The sequence below is a fragment of the Bombina bombina genome, chromosome 1 (assembly GCF_027579735.1).
Source record: "Bombina bombina isolate aBomBom1 chromosome 1, aBomBom1.pri, whole genome shotgun sequence".
NCBI lineage: Eukaryota > Metazoa > Chordata > Amphibia > Anura > Bombinatoridae > Bombina > Bombina bombina.
The window spans coordinates 1,437,225,396-1,437,241,204 of record NC_069499.1 but is presented as its reverse complement, the minus strand read 5'-3'; the positions used below and the strand labels follow the sequence as shown (position 1 = coordinate 1,437,241,204).

The following is a 15,809-nucleotide window of genomic DNA, read 5'->3' as shown; positions in this document are numbered from 1 at the left end:
ACTCCATTAGATCAGACCCAGCTACCCTACTATATCTAACTGTTACATCTAATTACACCCAGTTCAACAATCATTGTGCGATCTAATCAGTTTCCTCCATCTCAGTTTTCTGTCTCCACTGCTAATCAAGTGAACAAAACCTCTTTTCTTTGCATACGTTTGTGTATTAAACAGAAAGAAGTTGGCATCGATTAATGGTGCTTCCCTCCTAGTGCTTTCAGAATTTAATTTGTCCAGCAATTGTTTAATTTAAAGAGTTATTCGTGCCCCCTCCAGAAAATCAATTGTGAAATAGAAAAGGAGGGTGCCATAGGAAAATGTTTTTTTAATGGGAAGGGATCGTGTGAGTGATTCGGTTTGAGTTGGCAGTGAATCTATTATAATTATAGCAAGCTCTCTGTCTGTCCATTTGCAGTTACTGTGCATGACATTAGTGTATTCCAGCTCCCAGGGAGGGAGAGAATGCATTGTAGAAGAGAACAAGATAAAATGTTGTGGAAGAGAGTCTGGGGAGATTAAAGATTATAAGAATGAGTTGGGAGAGTGGTGAATGAGGAAGATTAGAGACTGAAAGAGAATATAGCGAGGGAAAAGGGAAAATGAACTGTTTTAATGTGAATGTGTTACCAATTTGTTAACTTACTTGAAAGTAATGCAGCACATCTGTAAAAAGCTGAATAGAAAATATCAGATGAGCATCTCTATATAAGAAAGGAAGATAATTTATCTCAGAATTTCTGAGTAAGTGCTCAGTGATCAGTCAGTTATTTATCAGGAACTCCTTTTTCTGTTATGTGCATATCAAAACAAACAAACAAAAACAAAAAAACAGACACACAGCAGCCTATCAGCATCATGAGAGCACAGTTCACACTTTAATGTGATTTCATGGAATTTCACCATAATCTCGCAATATTTCATATTAAGGGCTCCATTTATTAAGCTATGGATGTATTTTTGGCACTCTGGCAGCCAATAGTTAAGAAGCAGAGGTCATTAGACCACTGTTTTTTAACCTCTCCACCAGCTCTGAACTATTAGAATAATATCACCCCAGACTAGTCCAACCAGTGTGATTGACAGCCCCTGCTATTGTGTGATTGGCAGCTAAATATGCATTAATGCGAGAAGCGTGATGCTGCCTGCTGCCTGTAATCATGGGCGGACAGATAATCTAATTTGGAACTTGTCATCCCCACATTAATAAATGGTGCCCAAAACGTCCATAAATATGGGAGAATGTAAAGTGACTGAGCCTGATTGGATGTTTGAAGTCCTTTTAAAATAAGATGTGGTACTGAGGAAACTTAGGCAAAATATATATTTTTTGTACATAGAGATCATGTAATATTTTCTAGTTTCCTTTCAAATGATTCGGCTTTTGGGTAGCATGCCCCTTCTCTTGGAACTCTAATTAAGAGAGCGTTTGGGAAGGGTAGAATAAGTGAGTGCTGGGGAGTAAGGGAGTAAGATAAAGAATGCAGAGATTGCTGTTAGAAGGAATCAGATAGGCAAAAGAGTTGAGGAAAAAAAAAAGATTGAAGAATGAAATAAAAGGGGAAGTTAGTGGTGGAATATGGAAGAGTGAAGTGAAAGGAGAGGAAAGAAGACGGAAGAAGGGAAATATTGGAAAGGTCAGTAGAAGCAAAGGATGTGGAGAAAAAACCTGTGTGCAAGGGACAGGGAATAAGTATGGATAGAGGGCAGTGATAGAGTAGTAAAGGAAAAAGAGACAGGCAAAAGATGTCAAAAAGCATAATCATGGATAAGGGAGACATGAATAATGGATTGACACAAAGTGCCAGATTTAAAAAACTAGGGTGGACAGGGGCATTTATCTTCATCCCTGTCCGTCCAGCTTTGCATCTAGCAGACAGCAATGTGCTGCCCACATTAACCATTGCACACTATGACCAGTGTGCAATGCCGCCCCCATGCTTGCACACAGCCAATCACACACAAACAAGGGCCGTCAATCTTCCCGGTAGGAAAAGCCAGGGGGGATTAATGTACGCAACATAACAGGTGGAGAAGTGGTTTAAGAAGCAGCGGTTTGATGACCTCTGCTTCATAAATCTTGGGTGCAGGTTGAATTATGCAAACCTGCAGCTAATGTCACTCCAGCCCCTTGATAAATGGGGTTCAAAGTATCACAAAGAATGGAGAATGGAAAGAGCGTAAGAGAGAGAGTGTTAAAATGGTGGAAAAATACAGCAAGGAAATAAAGGATTGTGAGAAAAGAGGTAGAAGTAATATAAAGAGTGAGCTTCAGTGAGTGGGAAATGGGTAAATGTTTGAGCATGTTCTTTAAAAAAAAATATTGGCCATATCTGTTCATTTAAAAAAAATGCTCAATGTTTGCCAAACAATCAAACATTGTTTTGGAAAAAAATATGAAAAAAATGTAAATCTAAATAAATCCTAACATTTTTAAAATCTATTATTATTATTAGTGTATATATAGCATAATATTGTAAAATGGTTGTTCATGTAATGTGCAAAAATATGACGTCCGGAAAGTAAAGGATACAGTGAAGTGAAGATAAATATAACTAAAAATAATATAGCGACCGATAAAAGAGCAGCCTAGGGAAGATATTCACGTACATAATTATTGTTACTCAAGGTAATTACTGTTTAACCTTTCTTCTGCCAGTCTACTATGATTTGGAGATCAATAATGTGTAATTCCTAGTTTTGTATATAAAAAAAAATATGTTCTCTATAATTTTTGTGCTGTAAGTGCTGCATAATCACAGGATACATGTTTCCTTACATACATATGCTTGAAAGAATACAAGATTTTAATTTGGGTTGAGGAAATTAATTCTCTCCCACACTACTTCTCTCCAGCATCCCCCATCCACACCTTATCCTCAGCCGTTCAGCCTTGCAATTTACTTTTAACACTATAGCAGTACCACAGTAGGATACAGGTTTTAAATGCTATATTGTTAGCACTACTATTTATATCTGTTAATGTAACAGCCTTGGCTTTGCTAGTTATTGCAGAACAAAAAAAAAACAAAAAACAAAAAAACACAATACATTTGGCTGTATTATTTAAAGCTATTAAATAAAATAGTCTTGGCTTGCCTGTTTATAGCAGTTAAAAGCTGTATCCTAAGTCTTGCTAACTATATTTTATATGGTTCTAGCTGTGCTAGTTATACAGTTAAATATTATATTATCTTGGCCGGTTTTAGTTAGTCATATAAATATAAATTGAAAAATTCTGAAGCCTTTGTCATCGCAATCACCATAGCAACTAATGACAGAGGGCAACAGGGCGACCATATTGGTAGCTTGTCAAAACTTGAGATCATCGAGCCAAAGTATGACAGCTGTAGATAACATACATTATAGCACCTTTCTTTTACTAACAGCTCTATAAATTTTCTACTGTATAAAAAAATAAAAAATAAACATTTTTGGTACCTAGTTCAAAAAAATATTTTTGGATAGTTAAATATTAATCATGTTTATTATTTATGGCTTATTTTACAAACAATTGTATTTTTGACAATTTGTGATATTTACGAGGGAAAATTGTAAAAAAAAATCATTGACAGATTAAGAAATGGTCTTAAAGTGAAGGTAAACTTTCATGAATCAATGCCCTGTTTTTAAAAATACTATTAAAAACAGGGGCACTTTCATTCACGAAAGTTTACATTGCAGCGTATTTTGAAAAATATTTACTTTTATCTTCTGCAAAGCCGGATCAGCGATCCCCCGCTCGCATGTCCTCTGTACATATGTCACAAATGGCGAAACAGGCTTCCTCCAATCACGGCTTGCCCCCCCCGAGTGTCCATCTCATGGGGCCACGCCGTGATTGGAGAAAGCCAGTTTCTTCATTGCTGTGTAAGTACAGCACAAAGAAGCGGGCTGGAGATTGCCGATCTGGCTTTGCAAAAGATAAAGGTAAGTTTTTTTTAAAATACAGTGCAATGTAAACTTTCATAAATGAAAGTGCCCCCTTTAATAGTATTTTTAAAAACAGGGCACTAATTCATGAAACTTTACATTTTCTTTAAGTGGAGGAAAGAGAGTCAGCTATTATCATTAAAATGAAAATGCTTTTTCCAATTTAGCAAATGGGGTAAGGTAGAGAGTAAACCACCACACACACCCCACATCACAAACTACCCCTCTACATTATTAACCCCTAAACAACTGCAACCCCCATCCAACAATATGCCACTACACAATTAACCCCTAAAACACCACAACCCCCATTGCAAAATATCCACTAACATCTAAACCGCCTCTTCAGCTAACCACCCTAATCTAACACCCCATAAGTTACCCCAAAAAAACTAACCTTACCTGAAAAACCCTACCCTTACCTAAAAAAAAAAAACCTTACCTGAAAAAAAAAAAAAAAACCTGTCATTACAGAAAACAACAAACTAATTACCAAAAATAAAGAAAAACATGCAAAGCCCCACTTTAAAAACAAAAAAACTCAAAATTAAAAACCTATACTAACACTAAACTAAACTATAGCAATAGCAGAGGCTTTTTGTAGGGCATTGCCCTAAAGGGATTTAGCTTTATAGTAAAATAAATACTACCCCATTCTGCAAGTAATCCCCTACCCCCCCAAAAAAATGCTATCTAAAAAAAATACTCTAAAATTGCCCTGAAAAGGGCATTTGGTTGGGCATTGCCATTAGAAGGGCATTAAGATATTTTGCTGGCCAAAAAAAACCTCTATTCTAAAAAAACAATAACACCCAAAAAATTCCTGTCACTAAACCCCAAGGATTGTACTCACCAAAGATGAATCCAACTTCTACGTGGCAGCTGCAGCAGTCCATCTTCATCCCGGCAATAGTCTATCTTCATCCTGGTGACGGTCTACTGTCTTCATTCATCTTCTTATCTTCAGATCTTCCATCCCTGATGTCCTCTTCATGCAGTCAGGCGCCACACACTGTTTTTTGATTGTGAGGTACCCCTTTTATATAGGGGTATCCTTGCATTTCTATTGGCTGATTTTCAAATCCAAATTCAAATCAGCTAATAGAAAAATCTGTCATTCTCTTGGCTGATTTGAATTTAAGAAGATCCGAAGATAAGAAGATGGATGAAGATAGAAGACCACCGCTGGGATGAAGATGCATCGCCACTGGGATGAAGATGGTCTGCCGCCACATAGGAGCCAGACTAAACTTTGGAGAATAAAATCTTTGGGGTTTAGTGATACGACTTTTTTTAGTGGTTTTTTTTTTTGGTGGGGCAGCAAAAGAGCTAAAATGCCTGACCAAATGACCAAAGTGGGATTTTTAGTGTCAACAAAGGAATAAAATCTTTTTTTTTTTTTTAATTTTGGTAATTAGTTTCTCTGTAAGTGTAGTTTTTTGTTTTGTTTTGTTTTCACGAAATGTAAGCTTAGTTTTTTTTTTCCAAGTAAGTTTTTTTGGGGGGTAACTTAGGGGGTGCTAGGTTAAGGGGTTTGGATGTTGGTGGGTATTTTGCTAAGGGGTAGCAGTGGTTTAGGGGTTAATAGTGTATTGGGTTATTATAGATGGTGGTTGTGGTGTTTTAGTGGTTAATAATGGTAGTTTACAATGTGGGGGTGTGGCAGTTTATGGGTTATTAGTGTAGAGTGTTTTTATGGGGCTGTGGAAGTTTAGGGGTTAATTGTATAGTGTGTACTTTGAGAAGTGGGTATGTGATGGTTCAGGGGTTAATATTGTAGGGGGGGTACTTTGTGATGGGGATGTGGTGATTTAGGGGTTACTAGAGTAAAGGGGTAGTTTGCAATGGTTATTTTGGCGGTTTAGGGTTAATAGACTAGTTTAGTGCAACTGTATCCTCTGGCCAAACTCTTTTTGTGAACTTTAAGGTCACGTACAAAGTTTCAGGGTTAACTGTGATTACGTTCAAGAGATTGCATTTTCTTTCAACTTGTAATATGAGCAGACATTGCTGCTCAGCTCCGCCCATAGAAAATATGAGCATAAATTACCGTGCGTTCGCTGAAATGAATTTAATTTAAACATTGTGCCACTTGTAATATGGATTATAGCGTAAAAAACACTGTGATCTCATGATCACATTTATGCTCCTTGCACTATTAGCACTCCACTCATAATCTGGCTCTTAGAAAGAAGCTGGAATTCACAAATTCTCTGATTTGACCCTTTAGATCAATATTCTTTTTTGCCAGCATACAGACTCCTACGGTAGCAAAAATAAACTATTGTTGGCAGCCATTTCATGGAACAATTTTTAATTTGTAGTAATTCCCACATGAGCACAGGTAGTTAAAGAACATCAATATTCTGATGTTCATATGGAAGAGCAGGCCAAAATATCTATATTAAAGGGCCATGATACCCAAATGTTGAAACACTTGAAAGTGATGCATTATAGCTATAAAAAGCTGACTAGAAAATATCACCTAAACATCTCTATGCATAAAAGAAAAATATTTTACCTGAAAATGTCCTAAGTATTCACAACCTATTGTAAAGGACTTTAAGCAGCAAATCAGTATGTCTGATTTCCTATTCAGTTTAAGGAATTTACTATGAAATTTAATTAGAGTTAAGTGAAATCTTATGAAATCACAGTAAAAGAGTTCATGACCTCAGCACTGTTAATGCTGATTGGCTACAGTTAATTTCTTCATTTTTTTCCCACCTGCAACTGGACAGCAGCAGAAGTATAACTTTTTACACAGAAATTACTCTGGTGAGCTGAGGAGATTGTGAGCTAAAATATCTTCCTTTTTTACATATGAAAATATCACCTGAGCATCTCTATCAGCTTTTTACAGTTATACTGCATCAGTTTCAAGTGATTTAGCATATAAATATTATGTCCCTTTAAGGGGCAGTAAAAATAACCTTTTCAATTGTATGATTACTATTTATTTTGCAGTCTTTCCCTGGAATTCTGAAAATTATTTTTTTTGAGTCCATAAGGCTAACCCTGCTCCATATCATTGGCTTCAGCAGAAATCTTAAGATAAGAACTACAAACCAATGGAAGTTTTGATAACAAAATTATAGTAGCTAGCTGCATCTACCCCAGTCCTAATTAAGGCATGTGGCAGGTGGAGTAGCAAACCTCCAGAGCCCGGTCGCAGCTGTGGTTTTTGCAAACCTGGTAGTTCCGCCACTGTTAAATAATGTACTGTATAACCTTTATGAGAAAACAGTAAATAAGTAGTAGAAGAAACCATAATAAAAGTAGAAAGCCTGATGGGAATTTACCCTTGAATACGTTTAAAGGGACATTGAACCCAAATTTTTTCTTTCATTATTTAGAAAGAGAATGCAATTTTAAACAATTTTGTAATTTACTTCTATTATCTATGTTGCTTCATTCTCTTAATATCCTTTGCTGAAAAGCATATCTAGATATGCTTAATAGTTGCTTATTGGTGGCTGCACATAGATGCCTCGTGTGATTGGCTCACCCATGTGCATTGTTATTTCTTCAACAAAGGATATTTAAAGAATTAACCAAATTAGATAATAGAAATAAATTGGAATGTTGTTTAAAATTGTATTCTCTACCTGAATCATGAAATAACATTTTTGGGTTTAATGTCCCTTTAAGTAGATGTCACATTTAAGACATACAGATTGTTACCATTTAGTGTAACATTTAAACAGACACGAAAGTCAAAAACATTCATGATTCAGAATGTGCAAATTTAATTTAAGAGTCTTTTCAATTTACTTCTATTGTCAACTTTAATTTATTGAATGAATACCTAAGTTGGCTCAGGAGTGGCATTGCACTCCTGGGAGCTATCTTGTAATTGGTGGTTAGACACATTTGTTTCTTGTTATTGGCTAACCAGATGAGCTTAGCTAGCTCCCAGTAGCTCATTGCTGCTCTGGAGCTGACTGTAAATGACCACTAAATACAGCAGAATTTTTTAAATGGACAAATACACAAAAAAGACAATAAAATAGAAAATAATATTTTCTAGCAAATTTCAAAGTTAAAGGAACATGAAACCCAACATTTGTCGTTCATGATTCAGATAGAGAATACAATTTTAAACAACTTTCTAATTTACTTCTATTATCTTATCTGTTTCATTCTCTTGATATCAATGTTGAAGGTGCAGCAGTGCACTGATGGTTTCTGACTGAACACATGGGTGAGCCAATCCCAATCGGTATATATATATATATATATATATATATATATATATATATATATACACACATTCAGCCACCAATCGGCTAGGAAACCTAGGTTCTCTGCTGCTCCTGAGCTTGCCTAGATAAACCTTTCAGCAAAGGATAACAAGAGAAGTAAGAAAATTAAATAATAGAAGTAAATTGGAAAGTTGTTTACAATTGTATTCTCTATCTGAATCGTGAAATAAAAATTTTGGGTTTCATGTCCCTTTTAATCCAGTTTTCCCTCCCCCTGTAATTCATGTGACAGCTATCAGCCAATCACAAAATGCATATACGTACATACTGTGCACTTTCACATATGCTCTGTATGAGCTGCAGCCTTTTGTAGGGGTAGAACAAAATGATATGCAAGCAATAGCACAATTATAACATTTTCTTTTGTTAATGTTTATGTCCCTTTAAATTTAGTACATTTTTCATATACATATACTGTATGTAGGCTGTCACTGTTATCAACACAAATATGTACACTGGTCATGTAAATGTGTAAACTGGTTTTGCTGTTACTATAACTGTTAATTGCTGTAAGTTCATCAGATGGTTGTATCAGTAGATGCATTAGGTGTGGCCCTGGTTAAAACATATAGAAATAGGGCCAGATTACGAATAGAGCGCAAACGTTTGTGTGAGAGCGATAAGGTGTTTATCGCAGGTGTTTGCACTCAGGTTTATCGCTGGTATTACAAGTTGAATGTAAACGCGATCGCTTGAGTTCAATTCAAGTAAACGGTCGTCGGGTTAGCGTGTCCTCAGAGCACTGGTTAACTGTTTCGCGTAACAAACGTTATAAAGGCTCAATGATATGAGATCTCAGGTGTTAGAAAAAAAGGCTGCAAAGGGTTGTAACATAACGATACATATACATGTCTAAATATCTATATGTATGTTTATATATTTATATATATATATATATATATATATATATACTGTGTATATATATATATATATATATATATACACATATATATATATATATATATATATACAGTATATGTGTGTGTACATATGTATTTATATGTGCATATATGTATTTACAGACATATATACACATATAAACACATATACATAATATACATAAGAGATATATAAGTTTATTAGAGTTCTTTACAATTAAGTAGATGAAAACATGAAAAAACATATTTATGCACTATTCATTTTTAATAAAGGTTTTAACTATGTATTTACTGTTAAAGGTTGACATGGTGCACATAGCAGAATATGTTTGAAGTATTTATAAATAGATATTATATATATATATGTATATAGCTATACAAATATATATAATCATATATATATATATATATATATATATATATATTGTAGCAAAATACCATCCGCTATATACGTATATAGAGAAATATGTATTTATGAATAAATATAACATATTCTTATATGTGAAGAACATTGGAATGTGAAATTTTCATATTTTCATGTCGGGTTTAGCGCACATGAGAATATGTGATCAGGTTTGCGTCCAAGTAGGGTTTTTCCCCCTTTTTTTGCTCCATTGACTTCTATGGGGGGAATAGGCTATTGCGCATAAGATATTCTAAGCTAGGCTTTTTGTGCTCGTCAGGTTAGGTTAGCACGCAAGGAAAAACTGTTTAATTTCATAATACGAGCACACCCCAACACGTGCAAAAAGCTTACTTCTAGCACAGTAAACGCTCGAACAGTAGCATTAAATAGCACTCCACTTGTAATCTAGTCCATAATTGGCAGATAAGGATTGCTTTCTTTTCAGACCAAAACCGATGTTTGGGATTTGTTTGCTCTCAAGATAGCCATATGCTGATTTCAAGCAGATTTCAATGACCTAATTGAAGTAGCTGCAACTGCATTCACTGGAAGGCTCCTTCAATAACTACCTGTAGAAATTAGAAGAAAAAACAATTCCCACTGACCAATGTTTATTCAGCATTTTTGTCACTTATATAGTACTTATGAGCTCCTCCTGGGCTGTTGATTTCCAGCAGGGCACAGACTGAAGGATTATGTGGGAGTTCCTCCTATTTATATCCGACAACCTGTAAAATTTAATTGCCAATTGTAATTGTTCACAGTGATTAGAACTTATTTTATCCAGTAAAACACGCTATTATTTTTATTTAACCACTTCATGTTTTGTTTCTTTATATTTGTTTTTTAGTATTGCACTTTTAAATCTCTCCATGATTTTGTTTCTACTTTGAAATTCATTAATGCCTATTCCAATATATTAGATGAACCATGCATAAACATTATATGCATTCTCATGTGTATATAACCTGTTTATATACGAATGGGCTAGATTACAAGTGGAGCGCTAAATGCTCGCACTCCTGCAAACGGGCAAATTTGCTCATTTCCGGGAGCGAGATAATTAAACAGCCATTACAAGTGTATATATATATATATATATATGACCCCAAAATACTGTCTAGTGTAGTTTATTTAAAAATATAAATGGCAACATCTTTATTTTTTAACAAAATTACAGCACTAGGCAGTATTTTGTGGTTAAAGTTGGAAGGAGTAAAAAGTGAAAAGTACCTTTACATTGCGGTCAATGGGAACTGTATGTTATCAGTATTGGCTGTCATCGCTGCACGACTTACCCACTTCGCTGGCATCAGAATGAGGCTCCCATAGGAGCCTATGGAAGTGCGCTATTGTGAAAGCAATGCTTCCCAGCAATTTAAATGTGAGGTCGTGTTCGCATTACTGAAAAGTTGTGTTACCAGCGCACTTTATTGTGCACTGGCATTACACAGTGGAGTGCAAATATCGCTTTCATCAAATATCGCTTTCAAAATCTAGCCCAATATGTAAAACACTAACAGAAACAGATTTTTCACAGGGTTTATTTATGGAGTTTTTAAAAAGTTTTCACAGACTTTCACAAAGGCAAAATTTACATTGCCAAAATGAGAGTAAAACATGGCAGCAAATAATTAAACATTGATGATGACTACTGCCTCTTTAAAGGGTTATGGGACCACAAATATTGTGTCCATGATTCAGCTAGAGTATGTCAATTTATACAACTTTCCAATTTACTTCTAGCATCTATTTTTCTTTGTTCTCTTGATATCTTTGTTGAAAACAGGTATATAAGCTTAGGAGCCAGCCTATTTCTGGAGGACTGTATGACAGCAGCTTTGCAAGAATGTTATCCATTTGCAAGAACACTATATGGCAGCACTATTTCCATCCATGTAGTGTTCTAGGCACCTACCTAAAATTGTATCCTCTGAATCACAAAATAAAATCTTTGGGTTTAATGCCTCACAATTGTCCTGGATATTTTGGGCTGTTACCAGTTGGAAGGCCTGCTATCTGTCCCTCCTGCAACTACCACAATTAGTCCAAGTAATCTAGTTTCTGGGGACTGCCCTGATGCCACCTATGACATGCCCCAATGCTGATCAGCCCCTCCCACTTCCCACCATGCTGACACCTTTTACACCAGAGGGCCACCAATCACAAGTTCTGCTCACTTCTCTTTCCTGGAAAGCCTCTTGAAAATGCTGAGAAGTATTGTAATGTGTTTGTATGCAGATGTTTTTACTTAAACATTCATATTGCTTCATGATAAGTATGCAAGTAATAATTTTAAATTATGTGGAGTGATTTTATATGTCCAAACACTTACCCGCACTCATGGGGGTCTATTTAACAAGGGCCGAATGGCCCCTGTTCCCCTTGTTTCCGTGCGAGCCTTCAGGCTCTCGGAAACAGGAGTTAAGAATCTGCGGTCTTAAGACCCCTGCTCCTTAACACCATATGCCGCCTCTGAGGCAGCGTATAGCAATCCACCTGATCATGTACGATCTGGCTGATTGACACCCCCTGCTAGCAGCCAATTGGCAGCGAATCTAAAGAGGGCAGCATTGCACCAGCAGTTTACAAGAACTGCTGGTGCAAAGATAAATGCCAACAGCATATTCGCTATAGCGGATCATGTCCATCCGCACAATGATAAATGGACCCCATAAAGTAACATTCTCATTATTATATGTGTTAAGTTTCCTAGTATAAGAGTTTGATTTGTGTTATTTTTTAACTTATGTTAAATGAGCATGAATTTAGAGCCCCAACTTTTCTTCATTTTTACAGTTTGAGAATTTTGCCCTACTGTCCTTCCCACAGTACTTTCTAGTTTGTAGATATCTCAGCTCCACCCACAGCCCCAAATGCCACCCACTGAACACCAGTGGAAGCATTCTCCACATTATATAACTTTACCCAGGAGTTACTCTCTCTAATTTTGTGCCTCCCAGTCTCAGATTGCATCTGGGAAATGTTGGAATACATTAAAATAATTGCTTAAGAAGTCAAGGCTGTAGAAATAGTAAAGTCTAAAATCAATAGAGAAATAGTTAGGAAAGTGTGCTTGATGAGTTTGAATTTAAACTAAAACATAACTTGATTTTCTAATGGCGTTCAAATACATTGGTATAGCCTTGTAAGATGCTTGGCCCTTCTAATGGATTTGAGACAGAAATACAGATAAAACATAATCTACCAGTAAATTAAAAATGATAACAAATCAAGTTATGCTTTCTTTCATTTATGTTCAGACTTTGATGTTCTTATTAAGGTTTAAATCAAAATATTTTTCCAGCGGTTTGAAAAGAAGTGTCGCTATATTAGTACCTATACAAAGACTAGTTAACAAGGACAAGCTAATTATCAAATTACACAGTTGAAATAAATTTAGAACAATATTGTAATAGAGTTTTCTAAAAGAGTTTACTTATTTATTTTAGGTAAGTTCAGCAAATCTTTACATTCAGATTAAAGCTTCTAGTATTCCCTGCCAGAATTAACAATGCCAATATTTGTTCCATAACCAGCTAAAAAAAAAAAAAAAAAAAAAAATGACATGGACTAAAATGTTTTTGTTTTAGCATGTGCCTATAGTGTACGAATTGCTGCACTGCTTCTTTTTCTCCTTGATATCCCATTGTGGTTTTACCCTAGAAATTGAACATCTGCTGCCAAGGGAGTCTGCTGCTAAACCCGTCAACCGTCATTTTACCATGTCTCATTTTTCCCTTCCCATGCTTCCTTCCACCCTGTCATCTGCCCATCATCCTGCTCGCTGTGTGACGTCAACTGCACTGACCTCATAACCCATCTGCAGATGCACTACCATTGCCTCAAGGTATCTGCCTCTTGTCTGGTTTAGTTGCCATATATCAAAATCAATATTAGCATGTGTGACATGAAAGCCAGCCTAGTCGACTGCCCAATCGCATATGATTTATTCACACATTTATTGGAAGTAGTAGATAATTTCATACATAAAATGCAAAATTGAATTCCTCATAAAATGTTTAATTATGCATAGTTTTTCAATTTATTTTAATTATTTATTTTCCCACCCTTTTACGTAATTTAATTCTGACTCTATTACATTCTATCCAATAACAATCTAAATCTAGATAGAGAGAGATAGACAGACAGACAGTATGACGAGAAAGCCATGGTTTATCAAGCAAAGGCATTTTTTTTCAAGTTTGAAGGCCAGTAAATGTCTGGTAGATCTTATTAGGTGAAAAAGCATTGCATTTGTAGATGGAACCTTCAAGTAAAAAGAATAATTGCAGTGGAAGGTAGTTTTTTGTGGCAATTTTTTGATCAGCATATTGTCATATAGGATCCTTTATTTTTTGTTAAATATCTTTTTGAACAATTTGCTGTCTAAGTGGGAGGACAGACACCCACTGGAAAGCATTATTAATCCGCATAATGAAATTAACCTCTAGTATTATTTTATTGTAGGGGTTGGCCACTTATTGGAAGGAAATCAGTAAAAGTATTGCCACCCATTGTCCTGCATGATAGCTAGATGATAGGGTCATTCATTTGATGAAAAGACTGTCACTAACATATATGTTAGGAATAGACACTCATTTTAGGTCAAGACCATTCATTGGAAGGTACTCAATTGTTATCTATTGAGTTGCATAATTCTTTAGAATATAGCATACTTAAATGAAGAGCAGCAACATTAACTTGAATTTAATGTCTTGTACTGGAAGCCATAATGCTTTTATTGATCAATACATTTTTGGCAGTGACCCTCTTGTGCATACACAGTCATAGTTGTCTAGATTCATAAAACTTAGTTTGTGAAGCTAATATCCTAACTACACCTCTAAAACACTCAAGAATGCCCACTGCCAGTGCCCATTTATCATTTAAAAGTTTGCAGATACAAATATTGTGCTATCCAGTGAGACTACTTTTACATAACAAAACAGAATATTTAACCTTTACGGACCACGTTTTGTAAACATGTTTTCTAAGTGTTGCAACTGCATTTCTTGTTTACCAATTTTCTAGAGGTTCACTTTAGTTGTGGGAGACATCGAGTATTGGGCAGTTTTATACAACTATAGATGATAAAGGCAGGACTGCCCAAAGGTGATTAGATAAAAAAGATAGGTGAAATAAACCTCAATGTGTTTCAAACATAATGTTCTCTGAACAAAGAGACCCCTAGACAGCAGGATGAGACTCTATGAATCTAGCATATTCATGGAAAAGAAGGGTAATTGATTATAACTCTTTATTATACACTGGGAAGCATTACTACTCAAACAGGATAAAATTATTCATTTTAAAATCAGTTCACTCATTGGGAGGTCAGGTCACTTATTTGGGAGGCAGTGTCATGCCTTTGAAACCATGACAACTAATTGAGAGGTAGCATCATGGATTGCAGTGTCACCTTTCCGGGTGTCATTTTTTTGTAAGTCATTATCAGTAATTGAAAGGCTGTGTCATCTTCAGGAGCCAGATTCATTCATTGAGTGAGAGGAATACTTATTGCAAGGACAGGGTACTCTTTGAAATTGAAGAACACACTGGATGGTAAAGTCACTTATCAGGAGTCAACCCAACATGATACAGTGTCCTTCATTGAAAGTCATGAGAATAATTAAGAAGTAGTGTCATTTAATAGGGCACAGGCAGGATGTTTTTCTGTGTAGCTAATTCAATAAGGAAAATAAAGAGGAGTATACATCAAGGAATTAGATGCTTCGAATAAATAAGGAACTAGAGGGACTGTTGTTACTGGAAAGAGTTGTGAGGATGATAACTAGTGATTAGTGACTGCCCAAACAAAAAAGTGACTGAACATACAAACGATACAAAAAGAAACCCAACCTTCATAGGGCATGAAACCATAAATATTTATTTCATGATTTAGATAGATCACACCATTTTAAACACCTTTCCAATTTACTTATATTATTAAATTTGCTTAGTTCTCTTGATATACTATGTTGAAAAGGATGCCTAGGTAGGCTCAGGAGCTGGGAGCTAGCTGCTGATTGGTGGCTTCACTTATATACCTCTTCTCATTGGCTTGCTGATGTGTTCAGCTAAAATAATAGAAGTAAACTGGAAAGGTGTTTAGAAATGTATGCTGAATCATAAAAGAAAAACAAATGTGTTTCATGTCCCTTTAATTTAATTGCACCTCAATAAACTGGGTTAAGTGTAGACCCCAATAAAAATATCAATCCTGTCTTAACAAATATTTATGAATTTTTGGTACACATGCGTCTGATTTCATATATTGCAACTAAACCTTTTTTTGTGACTGCTTATTAATGTTAGATTAGCAAAACA

General features: G+C 35.5%; 1 protein-coding gene across 3 annotated transcripts in view; it reads left to right on the top strand.

The window, feature by feature from the left end:
- The window catches only part of CADM3 (cell adhesion molecule 3), a 465,173-nt gene that overhangs the window by 445,915 nt on the left and 3,449 nt on the right, over positions 1-15,809 (top strand). For 2 of the 3 annotated variants that reach the window (XM_053705518.1, XM_053705514.1), the window contains one exon: positions 13,309-13,329. The exons of the other annotated variant lie outside the window; for it this stretch is intronic. In XM_053705518.1, the coding sequence (XP_053561493.1) occupies positions 13,309-13,329 (21 nt within the window). The remainder of the gene's footprint in view (positions 1-13,308; positions 13,330-15,809) is intronic. 3 annotated transcript variants of the gene reach the window in all.